Raw genomic sequence first — 19,880 nt, forward strand, 5'->3', positions numbered from 1 at the left:
TTAGAAGACTTGGAATATAGTGTGTAAGTTGTGTGTTCTACTGTTATGGTGCTTTTGCACCCTTTGAAGCTTGAAAGCTTCCGTCCCCATTTAGTGTAATTGCATGGAAATTAATGGCCAGTACATTCTATTAAAAAACAGTAATAAAGTTTAGGAACAGCATGAGGGTAATTTTTTTATAATTTTCATTTTTGGGTGAACAATCCCTTTAAATAGAGAATGTTCTTCTGCCTGAAATTGGGATTGTGTAACAGCAATATCTCCAGTTGAACCTCAACATCTAAAGAAATGCTGCAAAGTTCTTTTATCCAACCATCCACCTTTTCATCAATCCATCCTCTCACTGTCCCTCTTTAATGTTCATGTTCATCGACTCAATCAGATAGTCCCTATAGGTATATTTTCCTACAAACAACCATAAATTAATCAATAATTCAATAAGACAATGAATTATTAGGCTGAGTGAGGGGACCTGGGTAGCAAATGAATTACAATGATGAATGGTTTGATTCTGTCCATCTTATTGTAACACTGTTTAGGTCATGAATACCTGGATAGCTGTATGCTCTTGCTTTGTCCCAGGGCAATATACTAAATGGAACATAATCTTCAACATCCCTCATAATCATGTACTGACTGTTATCTTGCTTATTAACCAATTAATCATTAATCATTTTCTCTTAATGGACATTGACTTCCGGTTCCTTCAGGGACAGTGGATTGCCTTTTCATGCTGCCCGCTTATTCTTTTACAACTGCTGTGAATTAAACAAGAACATTAAATATCTCAATGAGAGTGACTCATTTAAAATGAGATAGCATTCGTCACTGAATTAGCTTAAGGCAATTTGCACAACACAGTGTTGCTTCAGGATGGTAAATTTCTCAGAACAAGATTCCTTTTCTACATGGCTGCGTAAAGTGAGGTAAGGCAAGGAAAATAGGGCATAAGGCAAGCTAATTTATTTAATAGCCAAGATAAAGCTGTTTTAGATTGTAATTAAAAGGAGAGAATTAGAGAGAGTGAAAGAGAAGATAAAGGGATGCTTTTGTTCACTGGTCCAGTGCTGCATGTGCAGAAGTCTCAATCTTCTATCGTTAGAGCCTTCCTTCCCCTGAGCTCAATCTAACTGCCTAGCCAATGAAAGCATGATTCTCTTTATATTAAATGGTTAGTTCATTATTTTACCCTAAAATGAAAGCTCTGTTACAGAATCTCCAGGCTGAACATTCTGTTGGATACAGCCTGATCTCAAATTACATGACTGTGGCGACATTTTTGCAAAATGACATTACGTGATTCATATACACGTACACGCTGCAGTTCCGAGGTGAAATGTCCACTAAAAGCAAACGAAATGTTCTCCCAAACAGAAATTTGTAAGGTTAATGCTCTATCGAATTTTAAATCAACAAAACCTACTTCCCAACCCTAAACCTTAAACTTAACCAATAGTGTCAAAAAAAGCAAATGTGAGATGAAAAATGCAATTGCTGAAGCAACCATGTAATTTGTGTTGCTTCTATGACACTTCCGGACCATGAAAGCCTTCACCAGCCAAAAACAAAGGACAATGCATCTGTGTGCACTTGCACAATTAATTCAGGATGGATTTTAGTCATTAATTTTACTGTTCATACAAAATCCTTTTGTTTAAACATTGACCACCAACATCTACTCGGTTTACTCATGTAACCCATGACTTGTATTACACATAGTTAACTAATTTTGTCATTATATTCATGCTGTTTACCCAGAGGGGTTATTTTAGCAGGAAACTGCCACAACGTAAAAATAATTTTGCAAAAATGTAGGAATAGTAATTTGATTCTATGAGACCAGGTTGGCTCCTTTTGTATTACACTCAAGAAAAAAGTAATATGGTTTGGAAAGTCATGAGGGTGCGTTAATGATTACAGAATTTCTATTTTTGGGTAAACTATTCCAATTAAACAACAATGCCTCTCTCTCTCTCCCCAAATAATGAACTGTTACTGTACCATATGTCTATCTCATAAAAAGGTAAAAGCCTACTCTTTTTCAAACTCTGCCTTCATTGTTATTTTCTTTAAGCTGCAAAGCCAAGAATCCAAATATTGGGATAACAGTCTTCTTTTTCAGGATTATTGTTTGGAGAGTTCAGTTGTGGACAGAAATTAAAAATTCAGAGTACATAGAATGAGTAGGGGTACTGAATGTACTATCACTGTAAGAGAGTACAGCCTGTTCAAATTATTCAATTGAGGACTTGCAGTTTATATGTGTATGGAAAATAGGTGCATTAAAATTCATTAAGATGGATATGATACTTCCTAAAATGTGATGTGCAACTTAAGTGGTCAATAGCATACTATAAAGAGTGTCCAATAACTGGGGCAGTGGTGGCTCAGTAGTTAAGGCTCTGGGTTACTGAAGGTCAGGGGTTCAAGCCCCAGCACCACCAAGATGCCACTGTTTGGCCCATGAGCAATGCCCTTGAACCTGTGTGCTCCAGGGGTGTCATATCATGGCCAACCTTGCACTCTGACCCCAGCATGGCTGGGATGTGCAGCAGGAAAAAAATAATTTCACTGTATATGTGCAAAATGTATAATGTTCAACAAAAACAATAAAGGCTGCTTCAATATATAATTTATTTTAATTGCACTCTACTTGAATCCTAACCTTAAATTCAACACTAACCCAACAGTGTTTGTTTATGGATTCATATATAGTAGTACTTGGTAATATTTTAATATACTGTATGTATATATATATATATATAATGAAGATTTGTGAACATGGATACGACTTTTTGTTAAAAACATGTCAGTTTACCTAAACTGTAGGCAATGTCAAATCTGAGGACATTAAAACCTGAAATCACCAATATTGTAGGGACAAACCAACAGTCCCTATGAGGAAAACAGCTTAATAAACATACTAAATGGCTAAATTTTTTATTTGTAAAAAAAGAAGAAAAATCTATGCGGGTTATGCTTAGGGATTTACTGTCAATGGAAAGTCTCCAACATTATAGATAAACATGTGTCTTTTACTGAATTGAATTTATAAATATGTTTAGCATTTCTTGTGAGCATGTGGTGAGGATTACACTGCAGATTTTGTGCCCAGTTTGAATCAGCAGGATGCAATGTACCAATAAACCTAAGGATTCATAAAAATTCACAAAGTTCATTCTCTCTCTCTCTCTCTCTTTCTCTCTCTCTCTCTCTCTCTCTCTCTCTCTCTCTCTCTCTCTCTCTCATTTTGTTCATCTTTTTAATTCCTGTCTTCATGCATCCTATTCTTGCCTCAATTAATCCTTACAATTATCTTTATTTGTGCACATTCTCTGTGTTCTGTATCAGAGAAAGGTAGAGACACATATGGAATGCTTTTATAGTCCTCTGTCATCATATATGAGGGGTCCACAAAGTAAATACATGCAACACTCAATCTCCACTTTATCTGCTCTTTTATGTGTGTCCTCTCAGGATGAAATCATCAATAGGACAAACAGATAGAGAGGTGGAGGAATGGAGGAATAGTATATGAGGGCAGAGATCCCAGTAGACCAAGATGATAAATGAAAGGTGTTGGTGGCAAATATAAAACACTCAAACTACAAAGACATGTAAGAGGTGAAAAAGATGAGTCTGTGGAAGTGAGTCTTGCACCTTTCCTCATTTATACTAACACATACTTGCATACCTACATTACGAGGACTTTCCATAGACTACTGTTGTTTTTTTACTGAGTTAATGAATAAACTCAGTGATAATGAATACATTTCCATCTCCTTACCCTTAAAGAACATTTCTTCATTTTTACCTTTTCATTATGTATTCAGTATGTTCGTTAGGCCGCTGGAATTATGGTGACATTGCATTATGTGGATATTTTGGTCCCCATGTATACCTGCACAGTGCGAGCGTGCACACACACACACACACACACACACACACAAGCTGGTGCAGCTATCCTTATGAGGATTCTCCATAGATATAATGATTTTTATACTGTACGAACTATAGATTCTATCCCATATCCCTAACTCTACCCCTAAACCTAGCCCTCACAAAAAACTTTCTGCATTTTTAAATTTTCAAAAAAAAAAAAAAAAACATAGTTTAGTATGTTTTTTAAGTGATTTGAATTATGGGGACACTAGAAATGTCCTCATAAACCACATTTATAGCATAATACCCTTGTAATTACCAGTTTGTTACCTAAAAAAATGTCCTCTTAAACCACCCAAACCTCAATAATGAAAACTACATTATTGATGTTCAGTTCACATTTCCAGTCTTTTCATGCTTGTCTCACCCTCTCTTTCCTGGTCTCCTTATATATCTATAATTTCTAACTTTTCCCCAGACTCAGAGGAAGTACTGCATACAGTAGGAAGTAGACTGAGCTCTACTCAGTTCAAGGTTTCTCTAAACAGTGAGATGTCTGATCTTTGACTCTTTTCAGAAAAGATGAATTGCCCTCTAGGATGTACATTTCTACTTTATAAGACCAAACAACCACCTCATCTCTTTTCTCGAGAGTTCAGTTTCTCCAGAGACTGAACTTACTCTTAAGGTACTTTTATGGCAACAAACATTTCCTCTGCTCTCCCAAAATAAACTCCCTCAATCTTTTCTTTGCTGTCAAAAACAAACTTGCTTCATGGACTTTTATTGTCCTAAAGCTCTGCAGTCTGAGCAGCGGGTGCAGTATGAATTGCATTTTCACATTTATAAATCTAGAAATCTACTAGATAAATTTCAATCATAGTGTTTTCTTCTAAATCTGCATAGTACACACATTCACTCTTCACGAGGCTTAAAACATGGGCCCAAACACAAAAACACAGAGACACCCACTCAAAGAGGTATCATCACTGACAATAAACGCATCCAGCACTCTCAGCTATGAAGTCACAATGGGCCCAAAGCTGTAACCATGGAAACCACTCTTTGTCAGTTTGCTGGAGTGATATGGCAAAGCATGGGTTACAGGAGGCATTGGCGATGGTTACCATGGCAATAACCATAAGAAACAGTGATGATCATTACAAGCTCTGCTTTAGGTCAAAGGTTAGATGAAGGAAAAGTAACCATGTGGCAGAAAGTACATTAGCATTTGGACTCCATTTGGACAGCCTCATTACTGTGGCTTTCAATAAACCACATAGTAGCATAAATAATTGAGATGTTCGAATTTGGACATGTGACAAAAAAGAGAGAATGAATGATTCCCTGAGCAGAGCCGAAAGCACTGGAGCAGGCCAGATGGGGTCTCAGTTCTTGATGAGACATGCATGGGTAAGTCAAGAGCCATGCCCCTGCACACTGTTCCAGTGTTATTTAATGATCATTCTCCCAGAGACTGTCTGTCTGAGGAAGCTGGACAGTCTGGGACAGTTTAACCCTGGCCTTGATTTAACTTTCTCTGAATATGTAATAAGAGTATGCAATAGAAAATAGGCGTAAATTTCAGGGAAAAGAACTTCTAAAGGAATATTGTAAACTCCACATATCTCAGTTCTCAAATACCCAGTTTCCCCCCTTAAAAGTATTTTGGATCCTCTAAAAAGACTTCGCAACAAAGTGGCACTGGCATTGATCTCTGTCCATGGTGCTGAATCAAAGCTGGCTTGCAGTTCTAGAGAAAAATAAAAGCGAAAAAATGATCGTCTTACACCTAAAGCACTTCTGATTCACAATTCAATGCTATGTGTGTTCTGTGATGGTATTTTTGCATGTAGAAATCTACATATATTATTTGCAAACAGTTTCTATAACACTTCTTGTTTATAATAAGGCCATCTCTCTGTCTGTGTTGTATCTCCTACAGTATATGGTCTAACGTTAACAGACCAATCAGAAAAGCTTTCCTCTCGCCTTTGACCACCCCATTCCCTTGGTGTAATGAGGTTGGGAATGGGGAGGGGGTACCTGTGATCCGCACTCGTCCGCCGCTCGCGCATAATTTAATAGAGCAACACTGCGCGAGGCGAGGCAGTATTCACAATCACCGTCTGGCTCTCCGCGAAACTGGAACTTCAGATTCATCGTAGTACCTAATTGAGCAATTAAGTGCCGCATCGCCTACGCTAGTGAATCTTTTATGTGGAGCGATCTTGTGTCTCTCAGGAGCAGAGGGTATATTAACGAATGCCTTAACACCTTGAAGCAGCATACTTGACTCTATCGATAAAGAAATGCCCACAAGTGGCCGAGCTGCAACTGCGCGGAGCCGGCGGCACGCATTCTGCACCGCGGGTCGGTGGTGGAGATTCATGTTTCTCGAATGGTAACAGCGGACAGTGGTCGTGCTGGGCGCGGTGCTGAATTTACCCCGCAGATTATTATGGATCAATGACACGCACCTCGTAGATAATGGAATATACAAAGCTGTATTTGCGCATTTGTAACTGTGCGCTATAGTAAGTGTGAAGCTGGGCGTGCATGACCAGTTCACTGTTTAAAATAAACCCGTTCGAATCAGTGCTGAAATGAACTTCATGCCTGGTTTTCTTAAAACGGTACTCTGGAGATATCCACGGCGTCAAAGTGATTTAGTTCTGTTAGGCGAACAGAGCATATGATTTCTGACCGCATTAATGGAAATTGGCGGATCTGTCTATCTCTCAGATGGCTTGGAACTGTAAAAACGTGACTGGTAATAATTCAGAACCATCCGCTTTTGTCATTCCCCGCTGCTTGTCTTTAAATATAACCTTATTGGCTTAGCAAGGCAAGTATATTTAACACATATCATAGCTACACAATGGTAATTGAAAGTGCTTTACATAGAAATGATAAAGAGAATGAAAAACAATAGAGTAATAAAATAAAATTTGATTTAAAAATGTTTTAAAATGAATAAAAATGAAAGAAAATGCATATATAAAATATATGAGATAATATAATGAAGCATTTTCATCCTGACTTATCTGTTTGTTACTTTGCAGAAAAGTAATTGTAGCGGAGCATGGATCTTACCCAGTAGGACCTGAGATTCGACGTAACGCTTCATCATTTCATCCATCTGCGTGGGTTGAACATTGATGCTCGATTTCTCTGATGCTGGTGACCAGGCGGTGGGAGAGGCTCGCGACCCGCACATTGTTCCTCGCCCTTGCGCTGTTGCTGCATTCTAGGATGTTGCGACAAGTGTTGCACGAGGGGCTCAGGACGTCATTCCACAAACTGGGCCACTTTGTAGCCAATCACCCGGTGTTTTTCGCCTCCGCACCCGTGTTGATCTCCATCCTGCTCGGCGCGAGCTTCAGCAGATACCGCATAGAGGAAAACGTGGAGTACCTGTTGGCGCCCAAACACAGCCTTGCGAAGATCGAGGGGAACTTGGTGGATAGTTTGTTCCCCGTTAACCGGTCCAAGCACACTCTCTACTCGGACTTGCAGACACCCGGGAGATATGGCCGGGTCATCGTGACCTCGCGCAGGGGGAGCGTGTTGGACCCTCACCACGTCAATTCAGTCCTGAAGGTAAGCGAGATTTCACTAAGAGTAGTTAGTTGCATTGTTTCACTGCCTGAGTTGTTTAATAGTGTTGTCAGGGTTCCACAAATCAATATTTAGTTACCGTAATGTAGCTACTTTTCTGACAAGTGTAGTATTTTCATAAATATATCAATATCAGTCTAAAGTTTTTTCTTCATCTCAGGAATTAGATGATAGAATTTTAGGTAATAGAAAGGTAATAGAATTTTCATCAATTTTTATTGATTGTGTGTGTGCTTATGCTATGCGATATTTCACTTTGAAAGATAATTCTTTTCCCACCACTCTAAACTCAGCAAAAAAAGAAACGTCCCTTTTTCAGGACACTGTATTTTAAAGATTATTTTATAAAAAATCCAAATAACTTTACAGATCTTTATTGTAAAGGGTTTAAACAATGATTTCCATGCTTGTTCAATGAACCATAAACATTTAATGAACATGGCACCTGTGGAACGGTCATTAAGACACTAACAGCTTACAGCAATTTTGCAATTTAGGTCACAGTTATAAAAACTTGGGACACTAAAGAGACCTTTCTACAGACTCTGAAAAAGACCAAAAGAAAGATGCCCAGGGTCCCTGCTCATCTAAATGAACGTGTCTTAGGGCATGAGGACTGCAGATAATGCCTAAGATAGTGCTACAGGGAGACAGGAAGGACAGCTGATCATCCTCGCAGTGGCAGACCACGTGTAAAAACACCTGCACAGGATCAGTACATCCCAATATCACACCTGCGGGACAGGTACAGGATGGCATTAACAACTACCCGAGTTACATCAGGAATGCACAATCCCTCCATCAGTGCTCAGACTGTCCGCAATAGTCTGAGAGAGGCTGGACTCAGGGCTTGTAGGTCTGTTGTAAGGCAGGTCCTTACCAGACATTACCGGCAACAATGTCGCCTATGGGCACAAACCAGACAGGACTGGCAAAAAGTGCTCTTCACTGACGAGTCACAGTTTTGTCTCACCAGGGGAGATGGTCAGACTTGCGTTTATCGCCAAAGGAATGAGCGTTACACCGAGGCCTGTACTCTGGAGCGGGATCGATTTGGAGGTGGAGGGTCCGTCATGGTCTGGGGTGGTGTGTCACGGCATCATTGGACTGAGCTTGTTGTCATTGCAGGCAATCACAACGCTGTGCATTACAGGGAAGACATCCTCCTCCCTCATGTGGTACCCTTCCTGCAGGCTCATCCTGACATGACCCTCCAACATGACAATGCCACCAGCCATACTGCTCGTTCTGTGTGTGATTTCCTGCAAGACAGTAATGTCAGTGTTCTGCCATGGCCAGGGAAGAGCCCGGATCTCAGTCCCATTGAGCACGTCTGGGACCTGTTGGATAGGAGGTTGAGGGCTAGGGCCATTCTCCCCAGAAATGTCTGGGACGTGCAAGTGCCTTGGTGGAAGAGTGGGGTAACATCTCACAGCAAGAACTGGCAAATCTGGTGCAGACCATGAGGAGGAAATGCACTGCAGTACTTTATGCAGCTGGTGGCTACACCAGATACTGACTGTTACTTTTGTACCAGTTTATGTCTTTTTATGTTCATACAAATATTTACACATGTTAAGTTTGCTGAAAATAAAAGCAGTTGAAAGTGAGAGGATGTTTTGTGTGTGTGTGTGTGTGTATGTGTGTGTGTTCAAAATATTTCAGGAACAGTGCAGCTTCAGTATTAACGTGTGGCCTACTTTATTCTCCTGTAACACAGCTTTTCAAATCCAGCTCCAAACTTCCAAACTCCCCAAATACCACAACCTTTCTGGATGGGTTTGAAATGAAATATGATGCTGACAACATGTGCTCACACTGGCTAGAAACCTTACTTTCAAGTGGACACCTCACCTTATTTTGTAGAATGTACATGACATTTTGCCTTCACATCAGAGATGTTTTGCTGGCAAATGCACTATTTATGAGAGAAAAGTACTCACTTGTGCTGCCTTCAAATGTGTCCTTCTAACATGAAACGTTCATTTCTATTTTCTTAAGCTGATTTAACTAAGCCTGAGACATGAGCACCATCCACATCTTATAGACTTCTTAATATTCACATGGCATTGTATTCTCCAGATATAGAAGCTCTTTTGTATTCTCTTTGCATCATAACACAACAGGTTCTCGGTATAACCTTGTACACTGTATCAAAGTAACAGACCACCTTTGGGAAGTGGTTAGCTTTCCTCAGTGCTGAGGGATGATTTGATATAGTCAAATACAATTTGACAATTTTGAACTCTCAAGATCTGATCTGGTTCTGAAAAAAGGAAACATCATGGTTCAAAATGATTTTGATTATTTGCAGTGTTATTTCTATGCCTGTTGTTCCCTATGTGTAAAAAGCAGTCAGCCCATATACACTATAGGTCAGAGACAGTAGGCATGCAGATGTCATGCTTCAGTATCCAACAGAGGGTTAATTATCAAGCTTGAGCAATTAGAGGCCTGATTGGTGTTTGTCTGACATTTTGTTGCTGCTTGAGGAGGTCGGAGGAGCACTGGAGGAGGCGACTGACTGCAGTTTCCCTGGTGATCTGATTCTGACACGGTCTAATCACTGGCATTAATAATGTGAAGTGACTGACCTCAGAGGACGATCAATCTACCTCTGACTTAGCTCTAGAAGAAATTCTAAAAAGTTTTTTCCTTTGATTTGTTTGCCTTGGAGTGTTTTTAAACATGAAGTAAAACTGTTGGCCCACTCCTCCTGCAGTGACATGCTTTCTTGTTACCTGGCAACAAGGCAGTTGCAACTAACTGCTTTGAAATGTTGACATAATCAAATGCTTAGTTTCAATACTCTCAATTTGTGTGTCTGAATTTATTAAGGATGATATTTGCTATTTGTAAAATTTCATGATGAATAAAACATGACATATTTATAACATTGCCCAAATGAAATGGCATCCTATATAGCCATCTGTTCATTGACTAATATGTAGCCTGTTTTCCCTGTTACCTTATGTATACTTATTAGTATGATGTTTCTCTTTATCTCCCTACCCCTCAACCTCAAGCTACATAACACAATCACTCAGATCCAGGTCCCTATGCTGGGCTTCAACTACACCTTTGCTCACCTCTGCCTACTGGATGACAGCAAGAGCTGCATCGTGGACGACATCCTGCGTGTTCTGGAGGAGATGAGGTTGGCACGGGCATCCAACCAGTCCATACCTACTCTGCATTACCCCATCACCAGACTCAAGGATGGGCGAGAGGCCTACATTGGCCACCAGCTGGGTGGTGTCCAGGCAGGTGGAGGGCTAAATGGTGTGCGTTCTGCTCGAGCCCTTCAGCTCACATACTACCTGCAAGTGGCCAGTCCACTGAATGAAGTGGTAGCAGCCCGCTGGGAGCTGCTGTTCTGCAGAGAGCTGGATAACTTTGGAAAAGTTCATCCAGAGTTTGGCTTGTACCCCTTCACATCCTCTTCTCTGCAAAGGGACTTCCAAAGGACCAGCCGGGTGTCAGAGCGGCCGCTGCTCTTCAGCCTGACTGTATGTCTCTCGCTGGCCATGCTGTGCTGCTCGATGCGGGACTGTGTGCGTACTAAGCCCTGGCTGGGTCTGCTGGCTCTGGTGACTGTCAGCCTGGCTACACTCACCTCTGCAGGCATCTTCAACCTTACCGGAGCGAAATACAATTCAACATACCTGGGCATCCCTTTTGTCATGTTGGGTAAGATTATATTTCTCCTTCCTGTCCTTGCCTGATGCAAAAAATTACAATCATTCTGGCAATGATTTATCTATGTGTGCTTTTTTCTTTTCTTTCTACTCACTGATCGTCACTGTTGTTCTCATATTCATTCCATTCTTTTGATCTTCAATGTACGTTGGCGTTTGTGACTGTATTCCTAAGGCTCTGATCAGAACTCTCAGGTTCAATGATTACACCTACTGACTGATCGCCTCAGCTCCACACTGCACTTTTGTCAAGCTGTATCATTAAAAATGGAACACTCCACATCAAAGTAATTCCTAATAGAGCCCAACAGAGCACCTTTAGAGGAATTCCATCCTCTTCTTTTGTGTTCTGTTCCTCAGCCAATCTGGATGAATCAGCTGTGTGATTGCAGAACAGATTCACACTAGCAGATTTCTTGCGACTAATTACAAACACACTTGCAGGCATCCTGACATATAACATCCATCTTTCTAACATTCTCTTGGCCATCTCTTACACACAGTAATTAGTGCCATGTGTGGGAGGAGGGTTCTGTTGACTGGAGCACTAAGATAAAATAACTGGCTGGGTGGAAAGATAGAAGAAATGAGAAGAAATTAATGGATAGAGGGAAGGGGTGCTGGGAAAAATAGAGAAGAACCATTGAAAGTTGCATATTTTATGAGCTGGGAGATAGCATGTTTAGATTGACCACCTATTCAACACAAAATTACCTTTCTATCTCTGACTCAGGCTGTCGTCTGTGTCCTTGTCAAAAAGCTTCTATGCTGTTCAATCTTGTCCTTGTCAATTGTGCCACTCCTCATTTTAGCAATCCCAGAATTCTCCCCGCTGGTTTCCAATTGCAGCCAGAGAGAGACAGAATCTCCTTGCAGCTCTCCCGCAGAGCAGTTTCCTACAGGGTAAAAACAGAACTTGTTAAAGCTGCCAATGTTGTCACATATAAATGCCTTCCAAGCTACTCTTACAGTGTTGAATAGGGTTCAGAGAAAAGCAGGGTTGTCATTCTAGAATTACAGATGTCTGACAAAACATTATGTCTTATCTCTGTAAGCCACCAGCCTCTTATTTAAAACAAATTCCATTACAAGGACATTAGCCCGCATCTAGGATCATGTGACAGTCCTCTGATGATGGTGGAAAGATGTAGGGAGGAGATATCATAGACCATAATTGAAAAGATTAATGTAATGTTTATGAAGAGAGAAAGACTGTTGTGTTGTCTTGGGAGATGGGCAAAGATATTTAGGTGATGTGCATATTGAAAATAATTCAGTCTCTATAGGAGTTAAAAGTAGACCAAATTGGTTCTTTTAGTAAAGATGAAAAATACTGTGTGTGTGAGAGAGAATGCGACAGATAAATTGTGTAAAAATGAAGGATACGAGAAAACTCAAAATATGAATTTATTAATATCTCTCTTTCCCTTTCTCCCTCTTTTAATCTCTTTTATTCTTGTTTGTTCAGTTTAGAAGCAGCCTTCTCTTTCTGTCCATTAGTTTTACTTTGAGACCTGTAACTTGGCCCAAAATCAGTACACTTGAGTCTAATCATGGAGGCCATGCACTCAGGTCAGCTCTGTCTGGTCATTCTGCTCACTATAGTGCTGGGCATAGTTCCCAGGTAAGTGTGAGATACAGTAGCAGCTACATCGGACCGAGGGAAACTCCATCACTAATGATGAGTCACTGATGCCGTGGCAACCCTGTAGGTGAGAGCCATCTGCTCATTCTTTCTGCACAAGAGTGTGATGTAGAAAGGGCAAGAGGAAAAAAAACAAATTGAAAAAAGAGCAGAAAATGTGATTGCTCATATTCACTCAAATTCAAACAATTCAACATGTAAATAAATATACAGTATATTGCTGTGTTAATAGTATTAACTCCATCTTCATTTGGACATTATGTTCATTCGTGGACCCCAGCTTCCTTTATGTCAACCTCTGAAAGTAGGCTGACCCAGTTTGGTTAATGTCTTGGGCTTTTGTGGAGTCCCAAGGCTACAGGGGCTGTCAGCTTTCCTCACAACTGTAAGGCTTTCTCTTTTCATCAGATCAATTTTACATGACATGTGGCTACCATGTATGAGTGTGACTGAGATTTATTTAGCTACAAATTCATCAGCTGTGAAGATAGAGGGGGAGTGAGTAGGCTAGATTTAGATCACGCTCTGTAAATAGAGGTGGTGTTGGCCAAGAGGCTTCTTTTGCTCTTTTTTCATGACTAGCTCCTTCTTTTATTTTGATGAATTTTCCAGTTAATTGGGCTGGTGATGTATTAGTCTGCTGGAGCATTAGATTAGGAATGGTGTTTTCCTATAGGCTGAAGATTTAGGTGAATTTGATTAGAGTTGGATTTCAGTGGATGTACAAATGCTGCAGCGTACAGATGCGCTAAACACACTCTATATCTAAGCTTAATTCAAACAAGCAGTGCCACAGAAGGAGAAAGAGAGCATCTGTTGTTCCCTCACATTCATTGTTGCCATGCAGCTGCAGAGTGACTGTCTTGACACCATTTTATTCAATTATTTACGTTACTTCTTTTTCCAGCAGCCTTTTATGTCATTTGAAAGAGATGCCTGCCAAAATCATTCAAAGCTATGGTTAGATCATTTCACTTTACATTTTTCATTTTGGGTTAATAAATCACTGAAAAAAAAGTATTTTTTCTCTTCATCTCTTCCAGGTCATGGCTTGTTTGGCACATTTGAAATGCTGTCATCTTGGCGCCGGACTCGCGAGGACCAGCATGTGAAGGAGCGGGTTGCAGCTGTGTTCTCAGACTGTATGCTGCCCTTCACGGCCAGCACGGCCTTGCATGTGGTCACCTTCGGCATTGGGGCTAGTCCGTTCACCAACATCGAGGCTGTACGTCTCTTTTGTCGAAATGCCTGTATCTCAGTCCTCTTCAACTACCTCTACATCCTCACCTTCTATGGCTCCAACCTAGTGTTTGCCGGATACCTGGAAAACAACTACCGTCACAGTCTGTTTTGCAGGCGTGTACCAAAACCAGAGTTACTGCAACAGAAGCCGGCATGGTATCGGCTCCTCATGTACACACATTACAATGAAGAGGCCACAGATGCTGGACCTCTGCATGCTTATGAAAGTCACCTGCTGGTAGCATTCATGAAGCGGTACTACTGTGACTGGATCACCAACACCTATGTTAAACCCTTTGTGGTTCTTTTTTACTTGGTCTATGTTTCCTTCGCTCTCATGGGCTACCTTCAGGTCAGTGAGGGTTCAGATCTTAGTAATGTGGTTGCCACAGAAACAAGTACTATAGCATATACCCGTGCCCAGCAGCGCTATTTCAGCAGTTACAGCCCTGTGATTGGCTTCTACATCTACGAGTCTATTGAGTACTGGAACACCAGCGTGCAAGAGGACCTACTGGAGTACACCAAAGGATTTGAACGTATCTCCTGGTTTGAAAGTTACCTCAATTACCTTCATGGGCTGAACATCACTACTAGCCTGTCACGCAGCAATTTCACCGAACGACTGCGATCTGGCTTTTTGCTGCAACCTCACTACGTGCACTTCTCTGATGATATCATATTTGCGAAACGTGTAGATGGGGAATTTGATGTGGTGGCTTCGCGAATGTTTCTAGTGGCTAAGACAACAGAAAACAAACGAGAGGAGATGTCAGTCCTACTGGACACATTGAGGAAGTTGTCGCTGACCTCAAGGGTGAAGTTTATCATCTTTAATCCATCCTTTGTGTATATGGACCGCTATGCCTCATCTGTTGGAGCACCACTGAAGAACTCTTGCATTGCTGCATTGTTTCTGCTGTTTTTTTCCACCTTCTTGGCAGCTGACCCACTGGTAAATGCCTGGCTAACTGTGACAGTAGCCTCTGTTGAGTTTGGGCTGGTAGGGTTCATGACACTGTGGCAGGTAGAGTTGGATTGTGTCTCAGTACTATGTCTGATTTATGGGGTGAATTATGCCGTAGATTCCAGTGCTCCTCTGGTATCTGCATTTGCTCTTGGACGAGAATCCACCCGTACACGCTGGGTGAAACTGGCTCTGGAGCGACATGGAGTTCCTGCACTTCAGAGTTACTTATGTTATGGGGCTGCACTGCTTCCCTTAGCGGCTGTGCCCTCTAACCTCACCCGCACACTCTTCAGGTGCCTCTTTCTCACTGCCATCATTACCGCCTTCCACTGTTTGGCCATCCTCCCCGTCCTGCTCACCTTCCTGCCTCCCTCCAAGAAAAAAAGGATGGAGAGAAAGAATGCTGCAGAAAACAGTGAAGAGATTGAGTGTGTAGAGATGGTGGACAGCACACGTGTGGTTGATCAGATTACCACTGTCTGACCACATGACCAAAAGAAAGAGGCTGCCTGGAGAATATATTAGAGGGAAAAAAACACCCCCAGGGGGTGGCAGAGGGAGGCCTGAGATATAAGAGATAGCCTGAGTGCAGCTGGGCTTCTAGTTTCCATATTTAAAAGCCTCTAGGCTTTGAGGTATTTTGTAGACATACTTTAGCATAAATAAGTTTGAGCCTACTTTTTAAGTAAGGCTTTGTTGTGATGGTAAAAGCAGTAGAAGAGTTTGAGGTTGAGCCATTAAAGCAAGGCCTTGTTTTAATGGTAAAAGCCCTGTGCAAGCTTTGTTGAAGCTTAGCGCCCATCGCTCACAATGAGGCCAGAGAGAGAAAGGTCAGATGAACCACGTTGCTGCACAGTTGCAGATTATCACAGAGCAGGCTCCTCTTGTCTGCAGTTTTACAGCAGTGGAGGAGAGCTCTTGCTTTAACAAGGTATTGATAAGACTAAGACTTTCATAGGGAACAAAGCTAAAGACCAAGCAGCCATATTCATTTCTGCTGATAGCCATGACTTTACTGCACCTGATATCATCTCTCCTCGGAGACTAGATGTGTTGTTGAAACCATATATTTGTCTCTAAGGATTTAGTGGTATTAAAAGTGCACAATTCTTGAAAAGGTTCATGATATCTCCATCCATTCATTTTTCTCCACTCAAAATCTCCTCCCCAACCCTGACCAAATACTGTATGTCTCAGAGGCATTGAAGGCTGATCTTCTACAAAGGGATGTACAGTATAAAGTTCCCAGTATACTTCATACCAAATTGAAGAACAAAATCTGGCTAAATAGAAGGTGTTTTTGAGTTCGTTTCAGTGGTTCGTAACCGCTTATCTGTGACTTTTGTTTAATAAGTCTACAAAGTGAATAAAAGTTACTTAAATACTCTTTTTAAAAATTCACTCTGTTGTTTGATATGCTGCTTCACTCATGTGCCATCTGCAGCCGAAAGCCATTCACACATCTGCCCAAAGTGAGATTTGTGTTTTATCATCATTCTTTTGTCTGTATTCTGCCAATTATCACTGTTTTATGCACACATCTTTGCAGTGGTATGAGTGTCATTAAAAATAACAATAACAGAGTGTAATCGGCACATGTTATGGCCATGTACAGCATGTTAGCATATTAGCACCATGAATGCAGAATGTAAACATGATAAATTACACATTATCTACTGCATATGTATTACTTTAAATCATCACTGAGTGGTTAAAACAGCTTCTTTTTCTAAATCATGTGAATTCTACTCAGAATGAGGCATGAAGTTATTGATAACACATTTTAATTTTAGTTAGGGTTTTACATGTGCTGTAGTCTTGTATATCCTCATAGTTAAATGCTCCTCTAAAACGCCTCTCCCAGCGGTGTGGCCAGTGTCTGAATGGTCGCACTTTTTTTGTTTGTTTTTTTGGCTCTGAGCGAAGAACGAACTTCGCAGTGAGTATACCGGGACCTTAAGAGAGAAAAAAACATGTAAGGAAATGATATGGGTGGTTATGGGGCTGGGTTGTGTTGTGTTATAAAGAAGCAAGACTCTGCTGACAGGTTGGTATGCAGTTCAATGCTTCAACAGTAACCCTGGTCACAGTTTAGTTGCATTGTGTATGTATAATTTCCTTCTCCCTCAAGTTAAATAAGAGCATTGTTACCAATTAAGTTGCACTGCAGTGTGGAGCATAATCTATGAAGGATTTGATCCTGCTGCTCCCTGCTTATTTTGTTTGCCTCTAAAAACGCTGAAAATCACCTCATAATGCTCCTAATCAAAATGCATAAGCCAGAGTCCCTTCATTTTATCCTCCTTTACCCTCTGTGTGTGAGAGGCTTAAAAAAAAGACCAATAGAGAGACCAAAAGCACAGGGGAAAAAGAGAGAAAGAGAATGAGAGCACAGGAAAGGAGCATCTGGCCAATCAAATCCTTACTTTTCAGATTCTTCACAGTCCCAAGGCAACTGATGTCAAATCAGTCATAAGGTAAAATGGCATCCCTTTTAGCTCAGACTCTCACTGTATCTCTGCAGGTAGTTCTTCAGTGCAGATTTGAGGACTTTAGGTTACTTTTGAGTTTCTTAAATCCCTATCTGTCAAGCACACGTTTGAAGTTTGAACGTCAAGACTGAGACAATAAACATCTGTGATGTCTGTGGTGTGACTTATAGGAGCAAAATAGAAAGGGTACATTGCAACGTATCTGATGTCACTGAATCCATGGCTCCCGATAATATCTGTAAGGAAAGGAAAGGGAAAAAGACAGATGAACATACAAATGATTGGACAGTTTTGTACAAAAGTGCATTCACACACACACCCAATGTGGCAATTGTACAAGAAGTCACTTTTTGATCAGTAACCACCTACTTGACCATTGGTCCTCAGCTCCTCCATTCTCCAGATCACTGGACAGCCAACACACACATCTGGAGAAGCACTTTTTTAATGGCTATACACACCTATAAGGCTAATTAAACCTGACCCTATATAGAGTGCTGAAGTCTCCTAGTGCAGCAGTCAGTACTCAATACTCTTCTGACTAATCTAAGTATAGTGCTCTGAATGATGCTTCCAACGATGTCATTAGAGCGTTTTGAGACGTGATCTTAGACCAGCAACCAGACTGCAGCTTCCTCTGATCTCAGTGCAGTGCTTTAAACAGAGCTCTGACTGATATCAATATAGCAGTCTGAATGTAATCCAAATTCTGCAGTATCTATCTAGTTGGACAGCTTCCTTTATTTTGTAGGAATAAGCACTGTTGTTTTACTGTGGGTATATTGACCCAGCTACAGTATGTCTGTGTAACTAACTGTCCTTGAAAGTGTGTACCCTTTAAGAGAAATGTCATGGACCTAGACAGATCTTCATTTAATAAATGAAACTTAATAGTTCATGTCTTCATTCCAATCTCTGTCCCCCCTTTCTATTTTATGAATAGTGCTGAACATGAACATTAAATGCAAAGTCATTCACATACCTCTGCTTTCATACAGAGACACTCAGGCTTGCATCCTTTCAGTTTGTTTGTACAACACGTCCACTGTATAATTCTGTCCAAAAATTATTGATGTGAAGCAGTATTGGCACTGGGCCCTATGAGGATGTCAAAAGCCAGTGGGAAGACTAAAAAATGAATATATAACACCCACACTGGCTTGCGTGCACACACACACACACACAAATTTAGCCTAAAGTACATCCATTCACTGATTATCCCTCTGGAGAAGATGATTGTTGTTGTTGTTTTTTATCTGTTTCTATGAACTTCAGAAGAATAAAATGAAAAGAGGGTGAAACTAAAAGAGAACGGCTCTGTTTGTGTTGCATAATTTGTTTGTATTATTATAAAGCCTTTCATATTCTGTCAGTAAACAGGATAAATTGCTGTTCTGTTCTTCAATCTTTAATCTTGCAGCATACTGCCATCTAGTGGTCAACTTTATGACATGAAAACGTGAAGTTGCAGATATTGTTACCAGGGGGAGCAATGCATGACATTGATCATGAAATACCATGACACATGAAATCCTAATATAAGGATTAATAGTGTTACAGTATAGTCAGAAGAACACACACACACACACACACAAGAGGAGAGTGAGTTTACACATTAAGGGTGCTCTGATTCTCAGGACTTCTAAAGTGTTGAGAATTGTGAAAATTGCTAGGCTGTCTTTACCATTAATAAAGGGTTCATTACTGCAGCACTGAGGGCCATCTGAGCAGAAGTACATTTGGTACATGGGTATGTGTGCAAAAAGACACAAGAACTGCACTGAAAGAAATATTACATAAACAGTATTGTATTTCACATGACACATTTCCTTCTGTTTAACGCCACTGGCAGTCACGCAGATGCTGCAGTGAATCCCAACTTGGATCTAATCAGTACCGCAGAGACTGATAATGACCAGAGATCATACAAGAGAAAACCATTCTCGATGGGCGTGCCACTAAAACCACAGTAACTTAATACTGTCTGGGAAGGTCAGTTTTGCACAGCTACTTTACAATTCCCATGAAATACAAACCACAGCAGCTGTATACAGAATGCATCCGATAAGAGAAACACACACATTAGGCTAGGTGGATACATGAAAAATAACTCAATCACTCAAATGCAAAGATTTATCAGTGGAAAGATGAAATAATCGACAGCGGGTGTGGGAGAAGAAAAGTGCACCAGCACTCAATTTGCTTTACAATTTTTCAGGTGTGATCTGTAACTATAGAAACAAGGTCTGTTAAAGAGCCAATCTCCATAAGAAGAAAATGATAAAAAGGAACATATTATTCAAAACGTATGCCACTCTGGCAACATACAC

At 40.7% G+C, this 19,880-nt stretch overlaps 1 protein-coding gene and 1 long non-coding RNA gene across 2 annotated transcripts in view; one reads left to right on the forward strand and one right to left on the reverse strand.

The window, feature by feature from the left end:
• Positions 1-7,107, reverse strand: part of LOC127431491 (uncharacterized) — a 50,188-nt gene extending 43,081 nt beyond the window's left edge. Inside the window, exon 1 of the long non-coding RNA XR_007895613.1 lies at positions 6,979-7,107. This is a non-coding gene — a long non-coding RNA (uncharacterized LOC127431491). The remainder of the gene's footprint in view (positions 1-6,978) is intronic.
• Positions 6,993-18,840, forward strand: ptchd1 (patched domain containing 1). Its single transcript, XM_051681901.1, has 3 exons — positions 6,993-7,485; positions 10,530-11,193; positions 13,890-18,840. The coding sequence occupies exons 1-3, from the start codon at positions 7,060-7,062 to the stop codon at positions 15,539-15,541; spliced, it is 2,742 nt and encodes a 913-aa protein (XP_051537861.1). The 5' UTR covers positions 6,993-7,059; the 3' UTR covers positions 15,542-18,840.
• Positions 18,841-19,880: the final 1,040 nt, after the last annotated feature.

This window comes from Myxocyprinus asiaticus, chromosome 41 (assembly GCF_019703515.2).
Source record: "Myxocyprinus asiaticus isolate MX2 ecotype Aquarium Trade chromosome 41, UBuf_Myxa_2, whole genome shotgun sequence".
Lineage (NCBI taxonomy): Eukaryota > Metazoa > Chordata > Actinopteri > Cypriniformes > Catostomidae > Myxocyprinus > Myxocyprinus asiaticus.

Bases quoted from the DNA above. Each gene is read 5' to 3' on its own strand.
- ptchd1 (XM_051681901.1), top strand. From the start codon at position 7,060: ATGCTGGTGACCAGGCGGTGGGAGAGGCTCGCGACCCGCACATTGTTC. The intron at 7,486-10,529 runs GTAAGCGAGATT...CTCAACCTCAAG, and splicing joins ACGTCAATTCAGTCCTGAAG to CTACATAACACAATCACTCA. The intron at 11,194-13,889 runs GTAAGATTATAT...CATCTCTTCCAG, and splicing joins CATCCCTTTTGTCATGTTGG to GTCATGGCTTGTTTGGCACA.